This window comes from Salmo trutta, chromosome 5 (assembly GCF_901001165.1).
Source record: "Salmo trutta chromosome 5, fSalTru1.1, whole genome shotgun sequence".
Classification (NCBI taxonomy): domain Eukaryota; kingdom Metazoa; phylum Chordata; class Actinopteri; order Salmoniformes; family Salmonidae; genus Salmo; species Salmo trutta.
In genome coordinates, this window is record NC_042961.1 from 59,441,488 (window position 1) to 59,453,254 (window position 11,767).

Sequence of the window (11,767 nt, forward strand, 5' to 3'; positions counted from 1 at the left end):
CAAACGTTTTGCAACCGACTCCGACTAATGAATAGCCTACACCCCTGGAATTTTCCAATAAGAAATACATTGTTAGATACAGTATATTTCCTTTAAAATCCTGATATGTTCTAGGCTATTTTGAGACTAAGGAACATCAAGTCTTGCCAGAATGTTTTGCAACGGCATGTTCATATTTTTGTGAGACATTACACTGGGCCCGTTTCCTTGATGGAATTTATACTTATGGGTGCCTTTCCTACAACGGCCAAATAGATGACATGCAGAGACACCATGCAGAGAGTCCGTATGCCTCAACGATCGAAAGAAGGGAAGCACTGCTCTTGGATCAGCATTCTCCCTTTCCAATCTTACCTTAACATTAGAATTATTCCACAATACTGACAATCGACCAGTTACTACAGAGATATCACCTATGGCTACAAATATTGAGGAAGCTTATTCTAGTGCTGACACTATAATAACGCAATAAATCAAGATTGGGCACATCATTGAGCAGGTTATACATGAAATATATTGGAGGACAAAAAGACAGTGGCATACAAATAAATTAAACTGAATTGACAGGAAATTGATTTCAATATCATTCAAATCCGTGAGGGGAGGATAGCTCATAATGCTGGAGTGGAGTGTAATGGCTGGAATTGAGTGAAAAGGAATGGTATCAAATAGGAAACCATGTTTTTGACTCCAGTCCATTTACTCCAGCCCAGCCATTATGAGCCGCTCTCTCCCCTCAGGTCTGTGTTGCCTACAGTGTATTTATCTTTTAATAAAGTCATCTTGGTTTTCATTTGAAGCTTCTTTACATCCTTCGGTTGTTATGGAAAGAAATGGGCCACTTTTGTATTTGTAGTCACTCGCTAGGTTTCCATGGTGACAGATTTTCATGTAAATATTCTCAGATCGGCATAGAAAACCCAACATGCACATTTTCCCACCAGAGACGTTTACATCAAATTGATTTTGCGGTTAAATTCCCATGTATGGAATAACATTTAAATGGTTTCCGTCGCATTTTTTACTTTAATTTTTTCACAGAAAAGGGAGCTTTATATAGAGAGTACGCCCACTCCAGTATTGTCACGTATAACCTACTTTAGATTATGGACAAAAGTGGAATAATTTATTTGTCAAAACGGCAGCCAAGCATCGATAATCAATAATGCCACCAGAATAATTCCTCGATATTTATTGGAACGGAGCATCAAACTCATCACCATGCACTTCCACCACCCTGTGAATTTCATCCTTTATTTCATCTGTAGCCTAATGAACTGCATGGTTTCCTGACAAAACGTAGCGAGGACCACACGTCATCGCGTGACTCCCAAGTTTAGTTCGATATGGCTATTATATCGATATGATTTGCGCATAAAAGTTTCCACCGCTTTTCTTGAATAATTCATTTTACCGACAGATCCCACCTTGGCCAGCGTATTTGTTTTGACGAAATTTGAACATTTCACCTGAAACCGTTCAGTTTCCATCAGGACGGTCAGGACATGTGTTGGGAAACCCGGCCCAGGTCAATGAATAAAAAAGATTTGTAAGGTATAAATAGCCCTAATTTTGTGAGCCCATACAAAACTACTTTAATGATTAGCAGTAGCCTTGGCCTAAATGGTTTATAAGGACCTATATTAAACAGCTTACATATGATTACTACATACTTTAAAAGTAGTTTATGTGAATAGAAGCTAACATTGACAAATGTGGGAGTATTGATTAATCAGTGAATAAATGTACTAATATTTCATTTGAAATGCTTTATTACAACGTGCTACCAATGTGGTTACATTATTTGATTGGCCATACAAACTATCAATAATACTTAATATGGCAACAATACATTCAATTCAGTAAGTGTAACATTCCTCATAACACCACCGTGCTAGCCAGTGATATACATGCAGCTCTGTGACCCATTTAAAAGTTCACCCCATCCCAGTGCTGACGAGGAATGTTCCATCAAATCTGTTCAGCAGGAGCGCAGAAGATCCACTGTCTTATAGGTGTCCATTCCAAGATCATTATTCCAGGCTCAATAGGCCTTTACATCCAGTTCTGATTTGCACCCCCCCCCCCCCACATTTTTTTATATATATTTTTTTTTTAACACTGCACGTCTCCATTCTGGATCCATTCTAGATGTTCACTGTCGGAGGATTGGATCACTGTAGTTTTCTCTGAGCGTTGGGTCCCTCTCCCACCAGCTGGCTGCCATCTAAAAACCAATACTTCTCTGATCAATACATCTGATCAGGTAATCAATATATTTATTCATGTGCTATAACATGATTAGGTAATCCAATATATGTACTGCCGTGATAACATGATTAGGATGATCAGGAAATCAATATATTTATTGATGTGATTTATCATGATTAGGATGATCAGGTATCATGTTACAGTTAGTTTACCTGGTGTTGAGTTAAACGAGAAAATGAAGAGGACAGATGACTAAAGGTAAAAAAAAATGTAATATTCCTGAGAGAGGCGTAGGGAGAGACGAGTGCAGAAACCCTTACAAAGACTACGGTATTTTGAACGCAGTGATTGCTGCATACTGCAGTTTAACTGCAGTCTTTTTTTCGTAAGGGAAGGATGAAGAGAGTGTGTGAGCTTCCCTTTAATTCAACAGTGCCTCTAGTAAGTGAAGTCCATTTGAACATTGACAGGGCATTTTCACAGGCCAATACCCTCGAACGCTAAATACAACCGTAGATGCGTCACACACACACACACACACTTACTGTGCGTGAGTCCGTGGTAGAACGTTCTGGGAGCGGTGCTGGTGACCAGGGCGTCTTTGGAATGTTGTGACTGGGTCAGTGTTCCCATGGTTCCTGGTCCAAAGGCGGAGAGTGGGAAACCCAGGGCATGGAGTAGAGGGATTCCAGGAAGACCTGGAGCAGGCAAGCTCAGCGCAGACACCTCGGAAACCTGCAAACAATAAAACAAACTATGGCACCCGATTCACTTTTTAGTGCACTTCATAGGGAAAAGGCTGCCATTTGGGACAAAGCCTATGACTTTCAGAATCCTGAACTAACAAATAAACCAAATGGCTTTATGCATCACAACTAGGGTTGCAAAAATTCCTGGAACTTTCAATAAATTCCCTTGTTTTCCAGAAATCCTGGTTGGAGGATTCCGGATATTCTGCTTATTCTCTCCTGATTCTAGAACCGGGATTTCAGGAAAACCAGGGAATTTATTGAAAGTTGCCCGAACTTTGCAACCCTAATCACAAACACATTATAATGCATTGTACCCATCTGTCAACTTTAAATAATGTGGTTACCCGTTTCTTCTTCTTCTTCTGTGGTGGAGGAGGGTGGCCGTTCTGGAGTGAAAGGTCCGGCATCACTGCTAGGTGCCCCTGGGAAATGTAGTCTTTGTGGATGTGGACTTGCACCAGCGCCTGGTCAGCTAGCACGGTCAGAGGAGACTGGGAGTGAGTGTTCGGCTGAGGGTGTGTGTTTGCGGTTGTTGACTGAGCATGTGTGTTGGCATTGGCTGACATGCTGACAGGCTTCAAATCATCGTAGGGGGTCAACACAGTGGTGGGGAAACCAAAATCAGCCCTGCAACTCTCCTCCCCCCTCAGCTCAGCTAGCTCCTCCTTCACAACTCCTAAAGAGGGGGGTGTGAGGATGCGACCCTGGTCCAGAGAGTCATCTAGATTCTGGGGGGTTGTGGATACGCCTGAGCCCAGAAGAGGTGATCCATTCTGGGGTTGAACTCCTAGGAAAACCTGAGGCTCCACAGGCCCACTGGAGGTCCCTGGAACAGTTGGCCCACTGCCCAAAGAGGACTGTTTCTTCTCCGACTTCAACTTCCTCTTCACTCTGTGGGAGGGAACACATTTTCCTTCACTAGATTTACTTATTGCACTCCTTACAAAAATAACTGTTTGCATCTGTGTGATGCAGTCACAGAGAGTCATGCAGAGCTATAGGGAGTGCAGGCTTTAGCTCCAGCCCAGCAGCAACACCCTGGTTCAGCTAATAAAGAGTTTGGTGGATAATTCTTAATTCTAGGGATGATACTTACTGCTGTAGAGGTGCAGTGGGGCAATGGACTCTTTTACTCTCCTTCAGCAGCACTCTGAGGAACCAAAACACTAGTAAAACAAAATGCATGAACAAGTAAACAGGAATATTTCAAGGTTGTGCCTGCGTGCGCGTGTGTGTGTGTGTGTGTGTACCTGCCTTTAGGCCAGAGGGGTTTGATCTCTGTGTGTGTGTGTGTGTGTACCTGGGCTGCATCCAGCCTTTAGGCCAGAGGGGTTTGATCTCTGTGTGTGTGTGTGTACCTGGGCTGCATCCAGCCTTTAGGCCAGAGGGGTTTGATCTCTGTGTGTGTGTGTGTGTGTGTGTGTGTGTGTGTGTGTGTGTGTGTGTGTGTGTGTGTGTGTGTGTGTACCTGGGCTGCATCCAGCCTTTAGGCCAGAGGGGTTTGATCTCTGTGTGTGTGTGTGTACCTGGGCTGCATCCAGCCTTTAGGCCAGAGGGGTTTGATCTCTGTGTGTGTGTGTGTGTGTACCTGGGCTGCATCCAGCCTTTAGGCCAGAGGGGTTTGATCTCTGTGTGTGTGTGTGTGTGTGTGTGTGTACCTGGGCTGCATCCAGCCTTTAGGCCAGAGGGGTTTGATCTCTGTGTGTGTGTGTGTGTACCTGGGCTGCATCCAGCCTTTAGGCCAGAGGGGTTTGATCTCTGTGTGTGTGTGTGTGTGTGTGTGTGTGTACCTGGGCTGCATCCAGCCTTTAGGCCAGAGGGGTTTGATCTCTGTGTCCAAGAAAGCTTTCAGGAACTCCTCCGGTCCCTGCGTCTCAGTTTTCCCTTTCTCCACTTCGAATCTGTCCATCCGCACCCGAACCGCACTGCACAGGCACTCCCTATCGGGCAAGATAGGGAAGTCACCGTAGCTGTTTATACGTGTGTGTGTGTGTGTGTGTGTGTGTGTTGATAGAATGATGAGTAAACATTTAGAACATGAAAAAGAAACCTGATCTCTTGGTTCCATCTGAATTTCTTCCTGGGGCCCACCACTCGTTTACCACTCCTCTCCTCCCCCTCCTCCTCTGATCCTGTGTTCTCCTTCTGTTCTCGCTCTTTACTCTCCTCCACCATCCTGGAACGGTCAGAGACAGCCAGCCACACCGGGGGGGTTAGCGCGGCAGCCAGCCACACCGGGGGGGTTAGCGCGGCAGCCAGCCACACCCGGGGGGGTTAGCGCGGCAGCCAGCCACACCCGGGGGGGTTAGCGCGGCAGCCAGCCACACCCGGGGGGGTTAGCGCGGCAGCCAGCCACACCCGGGGGGGTTAGCGCGGCAGCCAGCCACACCCGGGGGGGTTAGCGCGGCAGCCAGCCACACCCGGGGGGGTTAGCGCGGCAGCCAGCCACACCCGGGGGGTTAGCGCGGCAGCCAGCCACACCCGGGGGGGTTAGCGCGGCAGCCAGCCACACCCGGGGGGTTAGCGCGGCAGCCAGCCACACCCGGGGGGTTAGCGCGGCAGCCAGCCACACCCGGGGGGTTAGCGCGGCAGCCAGCCACACCCGGGGGGTTAGCGCGGCAGCCAGCCACACCCGGGGGGTTAGCGCGGCAGCCAGCCACACCCGGGGGGTTAGCGCGGCAGCCAGCCACACCCGGGGGGTTCGCGAGATCACTCCAAGTGGCACAATAAATCATAGTCAACTTAATATGTTCTGTGTGTTGACGATAGTTGCCATGGTGACGTACTTAGCTGCCCTGGCCTGGGCGTGGGCCTGGCAGTCGTCGTGGTAACGGGAGATCTGTTCCGGCATCACCTTGTCGATTGCCTGCCTCAACCTCTGGAGAGGCTCCTCCTAAACCACACAGACAAACATTTGTGCCTGAACACACACACACACACACACACACACAACACAGAGGACGAGCCATCCTTGGTTACCTGCTTCAGCAGTAGTTTCTTGACCCGTTTCAGCAGTGTGTCTCTGCTGCAGGGGAGGAATGAGGCAAGGTGTGTGTACACCTTAGAACGCACCTGGCCACTCACATCTCTGCACTGCAGCTCAATGCTGAGGACCACACACACACATCCATTACTCGTAAGGCTGAACATTGTTATGGGACTTGTATAAGAAAATGTTTTTGATAGTAGTTTAAACATGAATCCCAACCAAGTGACTTACTCCAGCAGGATGGTGTTGACCTCTGGGGTGAAGAACTTGACCTTTGACTCTCCCTCCAACCCCTTAGCAGCCTGAACAAGATCAACCAATACATCAATCAATGTGGCGCTCAACAACATAAGCGCACAGCATAACGCAGCATAACGCAAAGCCCAGGACCATACCAGGGCCAGGTCTTGAGTTCTCTTCTCCATGGCTGGTGACAGACCTTCAGGCAGGGGAGTGGGCTGTGACAGGGGCTGGACCTGTGGGCCAGAGACTGGCTGTGGCTGGGGCTGTGTAGATGGTTTTGGGGCCTGGGGCTTGGAGATAGACTCAGGGACAAGGTCAATCTGGTCCTGGGGTTGAGGGACAGGGTCGATGGGGGTGTGGCTCTCCAGGGTGGAAGCAGAGGAGTCACCACCTGCACCGCCACAGCTTCCTGGAGGAACAGTATATAGTGGATTATATTGTATGTTGTGCTTATTGGACTTCAAATGTACCATTATCAACACAAAACAAATGTCCATGAAAATGGACAATAAAGTATGGTAGAGTATCAAACCGTTCACTTCCTTGTAGGCCATGGTCTTGGCGTTGACATCCTGATTGGTTGAGGTCATGGCGACGACTACCTGATTGGCCAGCGTCTCAGCGGAGGCGTCCAATAAGGTGTCTAGATCGAGGTCAAAGTCCACAGTGCTGGCTGCCTGGAGAAACGCCCTGTCATTGGTCGATCCAATCAAGCTGAGCAGAGGGTCCGCCATGTTGGCGCCGCCTCCAGCAGGGTCTGCAGAAACATAGGGGGTTGTGGGTAGTGAAGTCTTCTCCAGACCGAACTTCTGTTGCTCTCCCTCTTTCTCTCTTTTTAGTTTCTCTTTGTCTTTCTGTTTCTGGAACTTCCTCAACATGTCTGTGACACTCAGAGGACCAGCAGGCTTCTTCTTTTTCTTCTTCTTCGGTTTCTCCTCCCACATGTTCTTGTCAGGTAGAACACTGGGGAAGAGAGGGCGCACAGAGAGAGGGCGCACAGAGAGAGGGCGCACAGAGAGAGGGCGCACAGAGAGAGGGCGCACAGAGAGAGGGCGCACACAGAGAGGGCGCACAGAGAGAGGGCGCACAGAGAGAGGGCGCACAGAGAGAGGGCGCACAGAGAGAGGGCGCACACGCACAGAGAGAGGGCGCACAGAGAGAGGGAGAGTAAATGGACAATCTATGATCTACAGTTGTCAATCAACTGATCATGGATCAGTCAGTCTCTCACCCCGTGTTTGACACTGTGGTGTTTTCAGTCGCCACCTGTCCATCGTATTTTCTCCTCTTCAGCTTCACTTCTCCCCCTTCCTTCCTGCGTTTCTGGAACAAAACAAAGAATGATGTCTGAACTGGAACATTTTCTATTCACAAACGCAAAACAGTTATGATCATACATATTGGCCGCGTCCCAAATAGCACCCTATTCAGAGACCACTCTGGCCAAAAGTAGTACACTATAGACGGAGTAGGGTGCTATTTGGAACGGGACGCAGCCATAGAGTTTTAATTACCTTAGGGGGCTTGGGTTGTTGGTTCTTGGTCATGAAGTCGTCGTCTGTCTCCGTATCAGAGGCCTGGCGGAACTGGAGCGGTCCAGAGTTCACATAGAACCCGCCCAGCTTAGTGTTCAGAGAGGCAGGGACCAACTCATCATACTGCAGCGAGGACAGGAGGGGGCGATATTACAATACTATACAGTACTATACTACATTACTATACTAAACAGACCAGCTTAGTGTTCAGAGAGGCAGGGACCAACTCATCATACTGCAGCGAGGACAGGAGGGGGCGATATTACAATACTATACAGTACTATACTACATTACTATACTAAACAGACCAGCTTAGTGTTCAGAGAGGCAGGGACCAACTCATCATACTGCAGTGAGGACAGGAGGGGGCGATATTACAATACTATACAAATGGTAACAAGTATTTTAAAATTATAAATTGTAAATATTTATACAATACTGAGAGATAAGTATCCAGGCAACTATAACAAGGAAGTACCACCTACACACAGTAACATGGTAAACGGAACCAGGAGAACCGCGGTAAACGGAACCGGGAGAACCGCGGTAAACGGAACCGGGAGAACCGCGGTAAACGGAACCGGGAGAACCGCGGTAAACGGAACCGGGAGAACCGCGGTAAACGGAACCGGGAGAACCGCGGTAAACTGAACCGGGAGAACCGCGGTAAACTGAACCGGGAGAACCGCGGTAAACTGAACCGGGAGAACCGCGGTAAACTGAACCGGGAGAACCGCGGTAAACTGAACCGGGAGAACCGCGGTAAACTGAACCGGGAGAACCGCGGTAAACTGAACCGGGAGAACCGCGGTAAACTGAACCGGGAGAACCGCGGTAAACTGAACCAGGAGAACCGTGGTAAACTGAACCAGGAGAACCGCGGTAAACTGAACCTACTGCCTCGGAGTTGTCGATGAAAGAGTCTTCGTTGTCATAACCATAGCCTATATCCACTAGATCCTGAATACGATCCTTCTTACGCTTGTTCCCACATCCCTGGAGAGAGAAAGACAAAGACAGGGGGTTTATCAAGGAAATAATAAGGCATTAAAACAAAGACATTGCATGCATTCCAAATGGCACCCTAATCCCTAAAGATCTGGTCAAACGTAGTGCACTATATAGGGAATAGGGTCCCATAGGGCTCTGGTCAAAAGTAGTGCACTAGATAGGGAATAGGGTGCCATTTGGGACATAAACAATATTTAAACAGTCTTAAGGCCAGGCACCACACACAAATAAATCAAAAAAAAATTATCATATCACAATACACTTTTACCAATTTAATGTGGACAGAATACTTTTCTTTGTATAATTTTTTTCAGAAATATTGTATTTAAGTGCACAGATCAGGTGACAATTAAATATGCACATATTTGCATATCAGGCAAATAAATAAAAAAATGTACACTGGATGAAGTCAGCCTAAACCTTTTGGTTTCATTTTGTTACGAAATGCCCCAACCGTACTTAAACAGAGTGTTGAAAATATTATTTTCATCTATGTTTTAAATAAGAAAGGTACTTAAAACAATTTTTTTGCAAATTTTTCTGATGAAAACATCAGTGAGAATAAACACTTAACATATAAACAATTCCCTATGTATAAGTCTGGAGATTATGTCAAAGGATAAACACACAACATTTGCTGAATGCTTCAAAGACTGAGAAATGTGTTGGCATGTGCATAGAATGGTTAAAGACAAGGACACTGAATTCAGACTGCTAAACACCATCTCTTCAAAGTCAGTTACTACCTATAGTCCAGGTTGTAACGTTCTCTATGAAAAAGGCTTTTAAAAATGGTGTGATTGTTTTAAGTACCTTATTTAACAGATAGAAAGATGAAAATAATATTTTCAACACTTCTCTGCTGAGCTTAGAAAGTATGGATATCCATTATGTGGTTACAATTCATGGAATTTTGATTACAGTTGTATGATAAATTAACAAAAATATATATTTATCAACTTTTTTTGGGGGGGTAACTCCTTCATGGACCAAAAAAAGTCATTATGTATGTAAAATGTAATTTTAGCTGGTGGTGCCTGGCCATAGTATTAGACTTGTAATACCAAATAATAATATTCAACTCAGCTAACATATTTATCCTCGAATCTCCTGGCAATAGCTTCAAGTTGATCCTTCTCTCTGTTCTCCTGCTCAATGGTGTTTGGTACATCTTTATCTGAAACGCTCTTCAGGAAAATAGTGCCTTTGTTAGTTGGGTCAATGAAACGTATTTAGGATAACACATTTGGCTAGTTTCCTTGTTGATTTAACATTCATAATTGATCGGTCTAAATCTATTGATCAATCACACCAATTCTTATCTGAACGGAGCGTCTTTCTTCCTCACCTTTTTGTAAACAAGTTCAGGGTAGTAGAACTCAGGACACCTATGCTGGTCTGGTTCAAACAGGGTCAGGACAAAGCGTTCTGTCGTAACCAGTTTGGTTGAACTACCCTGAGAAGACGAGATCGATGTGGCTACAGGTTGTTTGGTTGGACTTCCCCAGGAAAATGAGGTCGACGCAGCTACTGGCGTAACGGTGGTGACCGCCTCTTTAGGGGGTAACGCTGGTTTAACCACCACGGCTGACTGCAAGGGGACATTACTGGATAGAGTAGTCAGTTGAACTCTTCGTGGTTCGGCCATGGCAGCGAACAATAGACTATCGGAACATCCGCGTCCCGCTGAACTAGTAGCTGACCAAATAACTTCAACAGACACAACTCCCCGCCCCTAATCAGCAGCAGCAGGTGTTCGTTTGAATTTCACCTGGGCTGCGTTCAGTACGATACAACGTATTGTAACCAGAGAGGAAGAGGTGAAGCGAGAGGATATCTGCCCTCTCATTGGCTAGAATCGTCTGACCTGATCTCACCTGCAGTCCATCATTTGGGAAACACGCTTCACTTCGATACCTAAGTGACTTTTTTTCGTAGCAGGTTAGGAGACTAAGGTTAAGGTTAGTAAAAGGGTTAAGGTTAGTGAAAATGTTTACCTAACCTGCAACGAAAATCCTTTTTTTATCAAAGTGCTATGAAAAGAGTGTGTCCCTTCAATAATTGAGGACATGTATTTCCATTGTTAGAGAGTTCAATCAGCTATCTTGTCAATATAATTCCAGTGGAGGCTGCTGAGGGGAGGACGGCTCATAATAATGGCTGGAACGGAGCAAATGGAATGGCATCAAACACCATGGAAACCATGTGTTTAATGTATTTTATATAATTTAACTTATTCCGCTCCAGCCATTACCACGAGCCCATCCTCCCCGATTAAGGTTCCACCAACCTCCTGTGAAATAATAGAATGTCGTTGCTGCAACGTTAAATTAAACGGAAACGGTGCTGTTCTGAATGACCAGCTGAAAAAACATGGAAGGGTAGTGGGTTGTGGGAATTCTTCTTCGTTGGAGTTTTATGGCGGTGTCACCTATCAGGCTGGAGTTTGATGTTCTAAATTCTGCACTCTAGTCCAAGGTTTCTAACACTTGTTTTTTGTTGTTGCCTAGGGACACCCCACCCCAGGCAAACCGGCGACCAAGAGACATCCATGATATGTTAGAATGATGTGAATGATAATGGCAAGTAGAAGAAGTAATCACCATTTTAAAATGAATAGATTTAGTAGACGGTTTCATTATTTGGACCTCTCCACAGTTCACTGGAAGAGGAAGCGCAAACTATAACATAGTATATTAGCTAGAAAGGTATCTGTGGCGATTTAGAGAAAATGTTGCTGTTGCAAAGCACATTTTCTGCTATTCTGCACATTTTTCTATTGAGCAGAGTTTTTTTTGTACAGTTTTGAAGCTTATTTCTAGCAATTCTACACAGTTTGGCATGGAGCTGAGAGGAAAGTTTGCAGTTTTATAGCTAATTTCCAGCAATTATATGCATTTTGACATGGCGTTCCTTTGCTCAAACATTATAACAAAATCAACAGGCAACAATTATTCCTGACTGTCTAGCTTTTATTTGATTGTTAGTTCTTGAAGATGGTATTATAAAATTATATATATATATAT

At 45.7% G+C, this 11,767-nt stretch overlaps 1 protein-coding gene across 1 annotated transcript; it reads right to left on the minus strand.

The window, feature by feature from the left end:
• Positions 1-1,754: 1,754 nt before the first annotated feature.
• On the minus strand, positions 1,755-10,490 carry LOC115194652 (ubinuclein-1). Its single transcript, XM_029754515.1, has 16 exons — positions 10,090-10,490; positions 9,833-9,928; positions 8,628-8,726; positions 7,710-7,853; positions 7,427-7,518; positions 6,728-7,158; positions 6,348-6,604; positions 6,184-6,254; positions 5,943-6,069; positions 5,750-5,856; positions 5,014-5,139; positions 4,754-4,903; positions 4,060-4,113; positions 3,308-3,854; positions 2,757-2,946; positions 1,755-2,227 (listed from the first exon to the last, which is right to left on the minus strand). Exons 1-16 carry the CDS (start codon positions 10,387-10,389, stop codon positions 2,175-2,177), a joined length of 2,844 nt encoding a protein of 947 aa, XP_029610375.1. The 5' UTR covers positions 10,390-10,490; the 3' UTR covers positions 1,755-2,174.
• Between the last annotated feature and the right edge of the window lie 1,277 nt (positions 10,491-11,767).

Bases quoted from the DNA above. Each gene is read 5' to 3' on its own strand.
- LOC115194652 (XM_029754515.1), bottom strand. From the start codon at position 10,389: ATGGCCGAACCACGAAGAGTTCAACTGACTACTCTATCCAGTAATGTC. The intron at 7,159-7,426 runs GTGAGAGACTGA...TCTCTTCCCCAG, and splicing joins ACCACAGTGTCAAACACGGG to TGTTCTACCTGACAAGAACA. The intron at 2,947-3,307 runs GTAACCACATTA...TATTGTTTGCAG, and splicing joins AGAAGAAGAAGAAGAAACGG to GTTTCCGAGGTGTCTGCGCT.